General features: G+C 38.3%; 1 protein-coding gene across 1 annotated transcript; it reads right to left on the reverse strand.

Moving 5' to 3' along the window:
- Window positions 1–627: 627 nt before the first annotated feature.
- Window positions 628–10,179, reverse strand: Gmnc (geminin coiled-coil domain containing). Its single transcript, XM_060370898.1, has 5 exons — window positions 9,826–10,179; window positions 8,131–8,305; window positions 6,336–6,424; window positions 5,336–5,452; window positions 628–4,095 (listed from the first exon to the last, which is right to left on the reverse strand). Exons 1-5 carry the CDS (start codon window positions 9,826–9,828, stop codon window positions 3,478–3,480), a joined length of 1,002 nt encoding a protein of 333 aa, XP_060226881.1. The 5' UTR covers window positions 9,829–10,179; the 3' UTR covers window positions 628–3,477.
- Window positions 10,180–14,369: the final 4,190 nt, after the last annotated feature.

Raw genomic sequence — 14,369 nt, forward strand, 5'->3', positions numbered from 1 at the left:
GGTGAGACCTGATAAGCTAGGTTAAGATAGAACGGGAGGAGGACCTTGCCTGTAAGTGGACTTGGAGAGGGGTAAAGAGGAGATGAGAGAGGGAGGGTGGGGTTGGGAGGGAATAAGAGAGGGGGCTACAGCTGGGAAACAAAGTAAATAAACTGTAATTAATATAAAAATATAAAAAAATAAAGTAAAAAAAATAATCTTCTTTCAATTACACTTTTTATTGAGATCCCAAACTTGATTCCTGTCCACATTGGAACACTCTCTTCTCCATAGCCAGATTTCTTGCTTTGATCAGACATGCTCAAGTTGTGCCTCTCATTTACAGCTACTGTGATTTTAAAACATGTTTCATTTTTTATATCCTCATTATACCCTGTCATGGGCTATATCTATTAAACAGTTCCTTCATTGTTAAAAATTGTACTTTTAAAAACTGATCTGGATATAAAAATATATTTTTATAATGTAAAATCTATAGCAGAAGTTGGTAAAATAAGAGTCAAAGGGCAATGAAATAAATTCTGTCATTTATTAGTCATAGATTCATTACAAAGCTGACTTATAATTAGAAATAGTTTCAATCACAAATAAATCATAGCATTTAAAATGCAAGTAGTAAATTGTGCTTGACATTTGTTGATATTCTGTGTAAGAATTAAAACTAAATGCTTATGTTCATCTAACAAAATGCAGATTTAAAGCATACTTAAAAACATAACTATGCCATATATTTGTATTTTAAGAACTAAATCTATTAGGTTTGTTCATAAATAATCAAAACGAGAAAAGTTGTGTGGATAGGGGTTGAGAGGAAAGAGGGTTGATATGGGAGGAGTTGGGGGTGTTGGTGAATATGATCAAAATACATTATATAAAATTTTCAGATAGTTAATATAATTAAAGAGAAAATCTTCAAATATAATTAAAAATCAACATTAGATTCAAATTGTCATGTAAAGTTAGGTTCAAGACTGTTGTTTCCATATTTGATCCTTTTGAACAGAGATTATTCAATAGTCTCATTTATATACCTGAAAAAAGGAAGCAATCAATTACACTAAATTACAGTAATACTAATCCAGCTATAAGTATATTACAAAATTAGTGCAAATAAAGAGAATTCTGGTTCCAACCCAGGGGGATAAATATCTACTGTTGGAAATCATTTGCACCACATGAAAGTGCTCATCACATTCAGAAAAAAACGGTTTTGTCACTTTGTCTTGTAAAATATTAGATGGTTTGCTCAAGATACAAAGTCAAACCAGAAAAGTCAGAGCACGCACTCAATAATGAAATTTCAGGTCTCTTAAATATCAGAAAAATTATGTTCTATATATAACTCAAATAAGTCAACATACATTTGCAAAAATGTGGCAATTCCTCCGATACCACCATTCATAAGTCCAAACAAGTCAACAATAGGATATAAATTCTGTACTCCAAGCTGAGACCTGGTTGCATTGAAATTATCTCAAAGGCTGTGACATATATGTGGCTGTTCTTTGTGCACAAAATGCACTGTGTTGAACCTGAGTATTTCCTCATCCATGCATCACAGGATAGAGCACTTAAACAGTGCAACATAATACCTGTTAGCTAATTTTGTCTTTCTATTTATTCAACTTCCAAAATAATTGCATTGTTTACTCAACTCCTGGTAGAGTATACAATCAATTCTAATGTTAAGTTTGCTATTCTAAAATAAGATTGATGCCAACAATCAGGGATATGGATTCTGGAATGTAAAAGGCACTCCTTTGAAGAGAAAGCTTTTGTAAGTTCTATTGTTGCATTGCTGTTATGAAAACACCCCAGCGGATACTAGTGCTTTGCTGGATAATAAACAAAATTGATTAGCAATAAAAATTATAACACAGATTCTTTGATTTCATGATCAAAATAAGGCACAGAACAAAAGCAAAAAAAAAAACAAAAAACAAAGAAACATCTTTGTTACAAAAATTACAGACAGTACACATTTCAGACATGGATTATGCAAAGTGACTTGTTGGGATAGAATGTGTGAGAGAAATAGCAATGGGCTCTCTGTAGGCAAAACAGGTGTGTGTCTATGACAGGTGCTTAATTCTGGGAAGAATAGGGTGGAAAGGAAACAAACTTGCCTGAACATGTCTTTAATCTAGAAAGGGATGAATCCTTGTTAGTATTTGCATTCAAGTTATGCACAGTATGAATATTAATATCTCTCTATTGGTAGAGGCAAAAGACTCTCACCAGGCTACACTAACACACAAAACTGGCCTACGGTGAACAATATTGTGACCCAAACAGCACTTATATATTGAGTATATATTGAGGAAAGTAATTTGTTCTTGTTCTGATTGTATATGTTTCTTTCTACATAAATCTGCATCTTTTATCCAAAGTAGAGAGATGGCTAGGTTGCGATAACATGTTGGACTAAGGCTGATGGAACCCACACTCAACTCAGAAGGTTGGTGGACTATCTAGTCTAGCTTCTGAATTCTTGGGTTGAGAAAACTAAGCCATCATACAAATGAGGTAGCTTTCTCAAGGTTAGCTTGTGTCCTGGTGTAGGTCTCAGGGCATATGCCACTGTGCCTTGTTCAACATGGATACTAAATATTCTATAAAGGTTTCGAGGGGATTGCTGAATGGACGATGACTAAGGATAAGACGATGTCAAAATTTCAATGACAGAATTCTGTGTAGTTTAGAAAAACTCACTGTTTTTGCTGTTGGTGATGATGTCTTGTTTTTTAAATGAAAGTCACTCAAAGAAGTTTGAACAATACTGCTCAAAGAAACAATGCCAGGTACCAGAAGAGATTAATAGATCACATAAAGTGTTAAAGTAGCTGTAGTTCTTTTGAATGCTATAATTTGTCATTGGTATTGATTCTTGTGAGTTTAGCATTGCTTAAGAGACACTTTGACAACATCACCATGGATGCTTAATTATTTGATCATCCCTGGATATAATATTGACACTATGGTTTCAGTAGTATCAATGAACAGGTCCCATAATCTGTGAACATTCACTAGCAAATATGTTTAAACAGAATTGAGGCTCATTCTAAAAACACCTTTCAGATAACAAAAACAAGCAGAAGAGGAAATAAAAGCAATAGGTTGATAATTTGACCAAAAATGATGTGCTGTTAAACTGGCTATCAGTAGAAAATTACATTTTAGTCGTGAAAAGCAACATAGGTAATTAGAAAACGTAATTTAAAGCATCAAACAAAGAGGGAAAGCCAGCTGCAGATATGGATATGTAAACAAGTCAGATATGAGTAAAAATAAGAGCAGAAACCTAACAGCACGGTTTATTTAAAATCACACCTTGCAAATTTAAGTGTGGAACCTAGAGGAACAGTGGCAGTGTCAGGAGGCAGGCAAAAGCTGCTGAGTTCTGGATGGTCAAGTCCATGTGCAAGAGGTCTCTGTGGACAGAGGTCCTGGCAGTACTCCATGATAGAAGAAGGACCACTAAGGCTGCTTGGGGACCCAGGTGAACTTCCAGCCTCCCTCTTGGTCTCGACGCACAAAGGCTTGTCCCTGGTGGAAAGAGTGAGTTTTCACATTGCAGTGAGGGCTCAGAGATGTGGAGAAGGCCACCTCTGTCTTGTTGGGTGACACATCTGCAGTGTGGTAAGGAAGAGTTTGCATGCCCACTGGAGGACTAGAAAGCCTAGGGAAACAGTGACAGTCTTGCTGGGGCATGGGGGTGGTGTGCGAGGCATGTGTTCTCTCACCTCCATAGTCAAGGCATAGATCTCTGGGGACAGTTGCATAGCCAGCTCTATTATGAAGAAACTGGGAGGACGTACTGGGGAATGTTTTGGGATGAGAGGTGACGGCACTGTAGTTAGCTGGTAGGGTGTCATCAATGGTGTTGAGGTCTTTCAACCCAAGGATTTGAAGAACCCAGGGGTCCACACAGGGCCCAGGCTGTTCTTCACACTTAGAAAACTCTGTGGAGAGGTTTCTCTTGGCAGTCTTGGACTGGGGAATCTCAGCAGGGTGTTGCCTGTGTTCTTTGGGTTTCCTCTTCTCTTTTCTGAGTCTTCCATACACTTTGGAAAACTCATCTGATGACAGCAATTTCTGGGAAAGCAATATTTGAAAACTGAACTTCCTTTGGATATTATTTACCCAGTTGTTTAGGAAAAAAAATGCCTAAATTTCTTTTATGTTCCCTCACAAGTAAAACTAACCTATTAGTTAGTATTTGTTGAGTAAATATCCTTAATAAATTATTACTTTATTTCTCATTCTTTACTCAGTCTTTAAAAGTTGAAGGAAGCAGATGACGTTTGTAAGATTCCAACTAAGAGAAGTAAAAGCTGATGCCAATATCCACTGTAACTTATTAAAAGTATTTATAAATTAATAAAATAGGACCATCATTTATAAACCATTGATTGAATGTTTTTTTTTTTCTCATTGGATGCAGATGCCTTTAAAATCATTAATAAATAAAGATAAAGACAAGCATAAGATTGATAGGCGGAGTACTGCTTAGCCTAGATTTAAATCTCATTCAACTGAATCTAGACAGAACTTCTGATTTAAATACTATTCACCACCTCCTACTTTTATTATATTAACTTTCAAAACACCCCCATAATATTAGTCTAAATTTGGAGACATGATATCAAGAGAGTTAAAATACCTAATTAATATCACTAATAGTGGGTGTGGCCTTGTTGGAAAAAGTGTGTCACTGTCAGTGTGGCCTTTGAGGTCTCAGATGATCAAGCTGGGCCTAGTATTGCAATCTCTTCCTGCTGCCTGGGAAACGAGATGCAGAACTTGGAAATATTTCTCCAGTCTGCCTGTCTGCTGTCATGCTTCCTTCCATGATGACAATGAACTAAATCGGAACTGTAAACCATCTCCAGTTAAATGTTTTCTTTTCTAAGAGTTGCCATGGTCATGGTGTCTATTCCCAGCAATAAAAGCCTAAGACAGACCCTAAGGAAGAACTTTAGCTAATGTCTGTCACATAATTGGAACTACTATTGTCTGAGGCGATTATTCTCTTTGTGTAATTTTTACATTTGATTTCTGCTCTCCTCAGTAATCTAATCAGTTCCTCTGATTAACTTTTGTCCCTAAACAACTCCCTTTGTGACGTCTAGCTAAAATATGAAGCTAGAAACTTCTGGGAAACAATGTGAAAATCCTGTTAAAGTCATATACTTCCTGAAGGTAAGGATCCATCTTATTAGGCTGCATGAAGACACCTTGTTCAGTAAACTTCATGTATTCATTCATGGGTGTTATACAGCGAATTCCTCTGTCAACTCACTGCCTTGAACTTGTAAAACAGATAATTACATACCTTGGCCTTTTCTTCCAGACATTTAACCAAAGTAGAATTCAGGTATTGTCTGAGGTGATTATTCTCTTCGTGTAGCCTAGCGAGTTCTTCCTCCTTCTGTACCAGAGTGTCCTGGAGCTGCAGGAAGCATTCAATGGTGAAGAGTGCTCCCCTCTATTGGTTTTGTAACATAATAATAACGCATTGCTCCCCAACCTTCTTAAACTTGACTATTCTTGTTTGTTTTATGAACAGAATTTCAAAGAGCCCTAGTCCTCTGAGTCCTAAATTAAATCTACACTCCCTAGCACTGATTGTTCAGTTTTGTGCACTGCATATTCCATTCATTACCAAGTATTTAAAGAGATCAGGTGACGCTCAAAATCGTAACCACAGGGAGTCAGGTGGGTATGAAGGAAAGTGAGCTGCACGGAACTGTTTAAACATAGGGAAGATGGTTTGAAGGCCTGACTGGACTCCTTCCTTGCATATTTATGAACATAAAAACAAGACATGTGACCTGGCTACCCTCAACCTCACACTGGTCTGCCTGTGTGTCCAATAAATACAACTGCTCTTCGGGAACAACCAAAACAAAACCTGAAGACAGAAGTGATCTTTGGGAAAATCTGTCACAATCCCTCCCCTCAGAGTTGAGCTATGTGTATTGTTCAGAACATTACTGTATTCCTCCCTTGGTCGTTGCTGCATCTCTTGGAGAAGGGCTGCAGAAATATTCCACAGACAAGGAAAAAGAATTTGGTGAATTGAGAGGTCAGTCAGGCTATAGGTGTTCTTAAAGCCTTTGCTTCTGTGAGCTTGTTCATCTAACTTTTAATCTTTTTGGACACACAATTATTGTTGTGTGTCACAACAAACACTGAGTCACTGCGAATTTAAAAGGAGACAAGATATAAAGCTTAAAAAAAAACAAGACAAAATAAAGAGAAACTCAGGGGAGAATGGGGAATGGACTCTCTGGAACTTGGCTAGTCTCAGTGTTCTCACTCCCTATCCATACCTGCTTATTTCTGTAGAGCTGAGATGAGAGCTGAGCCTCTTCCCATGAACAGGAGTCCAGGACAGGAAAATTTAAGCCACAGGATGAGTCTATGTGAAAATACAAAACAAGTGAACTATTTATAACTGTGTGATTAAAAACCCAATGAATGACTTCTAAAGTTTAACAGCTTTAATTACTCTTCTTCCATACAAGAAAAAAAATATGTTTAAAGATTTCAGAAGAAGGAAATAAGCAAGTATGCACACACTGCCTACAAAAGTGGCAAAAGAGATGCACTCTAAAGTGGGCTGAGCAGCTCCTGGGATGTGTATGTACTTTCTTGCTGGGTAACTTAATAAAGGCTATCTCTTCTGTTCCAGCTCTTCATAGCAATATTTATTGACCCTACCTTTCCACTTGGCACAATACTGCAGTTCCACTACCCCTGTCTAGTGTTTATCATATTTTATGATTTTTAACATTTGATAGCATTATGATTGGCACCACAATGAAATTCTTTATGGTCATGCTGCATTTCCTCCTCTCTCTGTCTTCTTGTGAAATTTGAAGAGCAGAATTTGTTCAGAATTATATTTCATTGTATGATAATGTCATCTATCATCTATCTATCTATCCATCTATCATCTATTTATTAGTGCTGGACATTAAAACTAGGACCTTGTACATGTAGAAGTGCTCCATGGCTAAACCAAATCCCCAGTTTACTTTAGTGGTACACAGTTTCTTTCTCTGAAATTATGAGGATTTCACTAAGTTACCTGATCTATTTCAAGTGTTTCTATCTGTATATTTTAATGCCTTTTAAAGTTGCATTTGTCTTTCATATTTTACAGCAAGCTATATTCATCAATCAAAGACTGTTTCTGGATGCTAAAATACCACAGTTTCACTCCCCCAGCCCTGGGCTTCATTCTCATTCTCGATCTGCTGGACTTAAAATGTTGTTGCTGAAGCATTTAGTATTAAATTAAAATGATAAGCAAGCAAATAAAAGTAAAACTTGATTTACATATTGAGAAACTCCATTTCTGCAATTGCTTATAGTAAAAAGAAAATACTGAACAACTTCCTCCATGATATATGTTTTTCATTCATTTTGGTTTTGCTCAGGCATCTTTTCGTTAACAGTCCCATCTCCAAAATACTTTGGAGCAGAATGAATGTGCAGGTGTTTAATTTTGGAATGCCTGAGAGTTTTACAGAAACCAAGCATTACTATGGAAATCTTTCTAATATGTGTAAGAGTAGTCATTAAGTTCCAGGCCAATGTGAGTGCTGTGTATAATTTCCATTAATGTTGGACATGTCACTGAAGTTGAAGTGTGAAAGGCAAGTGGTTGTTTCCGTGTATGAAATAGGGATCACGGAATTTATGCTATGAAATCTATATTGTTATTCATTCTTGATTTTTCTCTCAATGTCACAGAAATCTCACCAAATTACAAAATACGTCCTCCACCTGATACTTTGACTCCAAAAAATGTGCTACTAGAGTGCTGACTATGAAACTTTGTTACATATTTGTTACAGACCCAAAGTTACTCCTTGAGTTGGAATTCTCTAAGAATTACAAGGAAATAACACAAGTTCTCTAGCACACAAAAGTTTCATTTTGTTACTAGTTGATAAGTACAGAACAGCCAGCTTTGTGCTGTAAAATCCAGGAGTCTTAGTACTTATTGAAATTCTCTACAGTATCTCTTTTTCTGTAGATGTTTGGTCCTTGATGCTTCCAGTTACAGGGGCTGCAAAAAGGCCCTTTCTACCAGGAAAGCAGAAGAGTAGAACTTACCCTGTGCTTGTGCTGCTTGCTGGGACTCGGCGTTGTCCAGGAGACCAGCAGCCCAGAAAGAGACCCAAGTCTCCTTGGAAACGTCAACACTGGATTCTGACGTTGTAGTGGAATACGGGCAATTATAACTCTGGCCTCCTACAGAATACTGATCTTGGCAAGGCAGAATGGTGTTCTGCAAAATTCAGTATGACCGGGAAGTGGGAGAAGGCATGATGGCAGTTGGGAGAAAATGGGAAAAATGGAGAGACATTATATGTGGTAAAGCAGATAAACAACAAAAATGATAACTACGGGTCCAGATATATATTTGAATGGTGTGGTTATAATTACTACCAAAGAATAGGCTCTTTGAAGTACTCCTTACTCTCCTAAGACCTTTTCACTATTGGATGGACCAGGTTTGTAAACATTGGAGGAATATTTCCTATCTCAGTGCTTCACGGAAGTGGTAAACTACCCAGAGATTAAGTAAAAAGATCAGGTCTTATAATTAAAAAATATAAGAACTTTTTGTTTCTCTGTAATGAATACCTTGGTTTTATTTCTAATAACCTCGAAAGACAAAGATCACAGACTACACAGGGCTAAGTGAGCAGTGCCACATGGCATCATTTCAAGTGACCTCTTAATCTGGAAGTCAGAATCAGGTGTGTGCTTTACCTAACTGGGCATACGTGTACACGGAGATAATTACATACATTTTGCCCCCCAAATCAAGTCACTGGAACATAACAACAGTCCAGGTAATAGTCAGAAGCTGAGAAGAAATTCGGTGGGTTCTAGTTCCCTCCATCATTAAAGCTCAGTTCCCTTTCCAAGTTATATTGCCTCCAATGGTTGCTTGCTGTGCTTTCTCCACTGTGTTCTGATTCAGTGAACACCTTCCTGCCCCACCCTAATCACTCCTCATACCTCCAAAATATGGTATTTTCAAATGTCCACACAGGGACAGAGAGGCTGCCTTCCTAGCTTAAGCTGTCCAACAGCACATTCTTAATTATGTGTCAATGTTTAATCACGTAAAAGACATCCTTTGCAGCAGAGTCCAAACTTTAGCAAATTCTTTTTGACCACTACAAGTCTACATCCTCCTTAAAGACTTTCTTGGACATAACAAATTAAGAAAGGGGAAGAGCAGGCAGAAAGGAGGGCAAAGGAGGAGGAAAATAAGAATAAACGAGCAGATTTATTATCTTCGAGTCACTTGGGTAACACTTGGCTCCTGCTGCCAGTGAGTGAAAGTTTGGAGTATGCTTGGGCAGTGCTGCCTAAAGAAATTCAGCCAAAAGTTTATCAAGTGCTGTTTTCTTTTACTCTGAAAGTATGTTGGTAGACTCCTTTTATTATTGGAATAGGAGCTCAGCTATTATGCAATTGACACCTGAGAGGAAAAGAAACCCCAAACACGCACAAGCAGCTCAAATCTAAGTGTTTGCAAATATGTGCATAATCTAGAGGAGCAGGTGGAAGGAAAGAAAGCCTGAGCAGGGAGAGGGAAAGTGGGTGGGGTGAGGAGGCAAATATGCAGAGAGAGGGAACACAGAATAAAAAAGGGGTGCAGGGCAGCAAAAATGGCCTCTTCTAACTGGAAAATACAAAGGCATCTCCGAAGGAGGAATACATTCTAAATGCAAAATTTAGAATTGTCTTGCAGGACCCCAGCGGACTAGCTAAGGCCGGCTCCTCACTTACCATCTTTCAGAAGAAAGCGCTGCAGACACTGCGCCCACTCAGCTTTTTCTTAAAGCCAGACTTAGCTTTAAATGGGACTGCAGGGAGGAGCAAGGAAGCGAGTTCTAATCCACTGGAGTGCTCGCTCAGGGCTCCTGGCTGGTGCTGCTCTCTGAATTAGTGCGAGGCTGTCAAACAGGTGACAGTGCCTGGGGAGGCGCCCAGCCTAAGCCACAGCCAGTAGCTCCTGGGAGACACCAGCACTGGGATGTGAGACCCGCGGGTCCCCTTGCGGGGGCGGAGGCAGGACCCGAAGTTCCAAGCCTGTGCCTGTGCGAGTCTACCTGGCTTAAAGCGGCAGCCGGCGATGGGGACTTGGCTGCCCCGCTCACTCTGTGCCACGCGCCCAGCAGCCGGCAGGGCGGGGCCGGGCAGGGCGGACAGCCAGCCCCCGGAGGCATCTCAAGGCCAAACCTTGGTCTCTGTTCAGAGCTATAAAAGCCCTTCCAAGGGACCCTGCTGTGAGTGGCACTCTATGCGTTCCGTGGTCACAGGATAACAAGTGATGGTGATAATAGCGTCTACTTGATTTTTTTTTTCAAAGTTAATGGGTCTTATTTCACCCAGTTCTTGCAAGGTGTAAACGTGAGGACAAAAATCAAATCTAGAATGTACATTTTCCAACACGTGAATGCCACGTCTTGGACAATGGCCCGAACACAAGTACTCAATAAAATTTTGTTCAAAGAATGAGTGCTTTTCTCTGAGTTGGGCTGATGCACACCACAATGACATAAAACAAAACAAAACAACAACAATAAATACTGGGAAAAATGATGTCTTTCCGTATCTGGTGATGTATTTTATTTCCTTATCTTTTATTTCAGTCTCACTTGAATCTCTATGATGCTCAATGTAGGGATGAGAGAGAAGCAATGCCAGTTCATTCCAGGGTGTTCTAAGAGAAAGTGGTCCCCACTCTGCTCTTATAGTACAGAGGGAAAATCCCCAAATACATTTAGATCTTGAGAACCAATGACTTATTAAAGGCAAAGAGCCCTTAAAGATTTAGTCTGGTAAACAGCTAATCTCTTTAAAAAAACCTGCTCAGCAGCAGAGATAGAAACACAGGGGCTGGCTGGACTTGCTTTGGAAAGCTGGCACAGATGCGGTGTCCATGTGCTGCTCCTGGTTGCTGTTGATGCGGCGAAACGAGAAAAACCAGCCCCAACATACAAGCCTTAGGAAGACACATTATCTTTTCACTCTAAAAATGATACAAAGTAAGTAAATTAGCAAGTATGATAAAAGAAAAAGGAAAAAACAATTGGTTTTGCATTAAAATCTAAATAGATTCCAATTTCTGGTGGATTTTTTTGTTTTGGGGTTTTTTTTTTTGTTTTTTGGTTTTTTGGTTTGTTTGTTTTTTTGAGTTTCAACTACGTGGGTTGCATTATCAGGGTCTCTAAATACCAGTAACTCATTTGATAAATTAGAAGAGAAATGCTTATAAGAGATTTCAAATATGGAGCATATTTGCTAAGGATCAATAAATTCCCAGTTTGCTGATTGAAACTGTTATTTAAGAATTCTGCCTTAGATTATGTATAAATATCTATGGTTCTGTTGGACTAGCAAAATGGGAGATTTTTGATATCTATATGTAAGTTTTAAAATTCTTTGATGTGTTTTTAGCACATAAAAACACAGGTTGTTTAGCAGGTTGTTGACCACTTCAGCTCAGTAGATGTGGTAGGGTAACATGGTGAAAGAGAAACGCTGAACACTGGAGAGCTATCCACAGTTAAATGTAAATCAGGTCATAAATACTTGCTGAAATTAACACACAATGGAGATGGGCATGGTGATCAACAACTCTAATCCTAGCATTTGTGCTGCAGAGGCAGGCAGATCTCTGATGGCTTTTTCAAAAGCCATCTTGAAAAATCAGACCAGAGAAAATCATAGAACAACAACAAGACAAACAAACAACCAAACAAAAACTAAACCAAACCAACAAAGAAACAAATAAAATAAAAACCTCAAACCCAAAACCAAAATACCTATGATGGAAACACTTCAAATCCTTGGACTCTGTCATACCCATTATTTTCTTTAGATTCTCTGTTTAAGCATGAGCTTAAATACTTTTATTATTAAAACAAACAAACAAAACAACAAACACACTTAACCAAGTAAGCCATAATGTGAAATCCTTTGGCAGATGTATCCAAGTGTATGAAATTAAGGTTCATGTTTCTTCATGATGCATATCAACCTATGGAAATTCTTTTTTCTTATGCAAGTAATGGGAGCAATTGAAAATTGCCTTTGTATTGTGTGAGAAGAGATGGTGTTACACAGAAAGCTAATAACAGTTCAGTTGTTGAATCAGGATGAAAACTATAACAAAATGGAGGTAATTTGACCTGCACACAAACCAAGTCTACAGACAGCAAAAGGTAGTGTATGATCAGAGGTAGGGTGAAGATAAAAAATACATGGGCATATGGAATGGTCTTTCATTTCACCCCTGGAGAATGCTTTCTTCGATTTGCCCATTAGTGGATTCAGTAGCATATATAATAATGAAGCATTATTTTTCTTTGTAAACACAGCTCCTTCCCATAGCATAGACAGCTGAGTCTCCAAGTAATAAGAGGATCATATTTCTCCTTTTTCCTACAGATAGTGTTACATGTAGAAAAATTTCAGTGCAGCAGTTTTGTATCTTAACATTTGTATCAGGAGAGGTATGACATATTCGGTTTATGAGATACAGTTTTAAATGCACTCATCCAAAAGTGTATGCAGGAATCATTTATTTTAGTATGGACAGAGAGTTGCTTCCTACCTACCGCCTAGGTGTCATTGGAGATTTCTAATGGTTATGACATATATGATAAATTTCACAGTGATAAAAATTATTTCCACAGAAGCTGGACATGCAAAAAAAATGGTCAACATTTAATTCTGAAAGCAGAAATAAAAAAATTGAGAGGTGTGTGGTGGTAATTAGTTAGAAAAGAGAAATGTCTTAGATGAGGTCATGAGTGATATGTCTGATTTGGGACCAAATCAAAATGAATGTCTCTTTGTGGAAAGTGTGTGTGTGTCTGTGTTGGTTATGTCAGCCAGAATTTCTTTAATAGCTTTATGTCTACCACTATTTATTGATTAATAAAATGTTTGGTGATAATTAACTTATGCTCGATGTATTAATTAAACAATTATTTGATTAAAGCACATCACATACCATCATCATATTCAATTATCAGAAGAAGATCATTATAAGAGCATATCTTTCTGATATCAACTATGTACTTATGTGAGGTTGCTTGTAAATGGACACTGATCTGTACTCATTGTTCAGGGAAACGCTTCTGTACCTGGCAGCCTTTTGTCATAATTTAACACTTACACATAGGATGTGAGTCCAGTTAGAAGGAAGAGGGTTCACCTTGCAGTTGATAGAAATGGGAGTTCCCATTTCCTTCAGGTCCCACTTGGGCACAGAGACAATCAGTACCTCACCTCTCTTCCACTTACTATGTGAACAGTGGTGGGAAGCTTTGCTCCATGGCAAGTTATCTGTCTAAACTGAAATAAGAAAATGCCAATAGGACTCGGAAAGAACATTTAAAAAACATTGAATTCTACCTCGCATTGACACAGCCATTAGAGAGGACGCATTTCAACCGAAGCAAGGAGGATTCAGGACTAAAGAGGAAGCTCTGTGCCTCGGTGCTGGCCTGTTATGCGAGGCCCCAGAATCCCTCCCCAGCAGCAGTAACAAGATAAATAAACAAGTCGATAAATCAATACAGCTTTATTCCGCACACATTAACTCAGTGAAAAAAAAATGATAAAAGTGGTTATGATGATTAATATGTGTCAGGGATATGCTCATCTAAGTTTGATATAAAATAAAATTCTGCTTTGTGAAATCAATATTTTACCAGCTAGACTCCAGTGTCGACGGTGTTCAAGCCTCCCTGTGAGGGATGCCTGGCAGGCTAGATGACAGATAGCTGATGCAATATTAATAGCTTGGAAGGCGATTTGGCAGTGACTGCAGCATTTACATTTATTCAAAGTATACAAATAAGGAATTGGGTGCCTATTCCTATCAAGATTACTGGACTCATTCCATTCTAGCCTTTGGAATTACCTGAGAAACTAAAAACATTAATTATTCCACAAAATGTACACAACACCCTCCACATGAAAACATTCCTGTATTTCTTAATAACACAGCAAGTTCTGACAATTTCACCTTGGTCAAAACCACATCGAAGAAATGTGGGCCAATAAGTTTTCTGTTTTAAAACCACTTTTTAAAATGAATTAATTCAGTCTACATCTTAGTCCCCGGCCCCTCATTTCTCTCCCTCCAGTCTCACTCTCCCTTCCACATCCCCTCTCCCCTATTCCTCAGAAGAGTGGGGCCCCTCTACCCAGACATCTCAGCTCAACCATCCACATGAGGACTGAGTTCAAAATTTCTGTTTCTAGTCAAATTTTATTTTCCACATTTCGCTTATACTCTCTTTCTTGGAGGAAAT

The sequence above is a fragment of the Meriones unguiculatus genome, chromosome 17, assembly GCF_030254825.1.
Source record: "Meriones unguiculatus strain TT.TT164.6M chromosome 17, Bangor_MerUng_6.1, whole genome shotgun sequence".
Classification (NCBI taxonomy): Eukaryota; Metazoa; Chordata; class Mammalia; order Rodentia; family Muridae; genus Meriones; species Meriones unguiculatus.

What these genes read in the sequence shown, in the direction of transcription:
- Gmnc (XM_060370898.1), bottom strand. An exon ending in GCAAGCAGCACAAGCACAGG is followed by an intron (nt 6,425 to 8,130) that starts GTAAGTTCTACT and finishes ATTTTCACATAG; the next exon opens with ACTCATCCTGTGGCTTAAAT. An exon ending in GTCTGGAAGAAAAGGCCAAG is followed by an intron (nt 4,096 to 5,335) that starts GTATGTAATTAT and finishes TTGCTTTCCCAG; the next exon opens with AAATTGCTGTCATCAGATGA.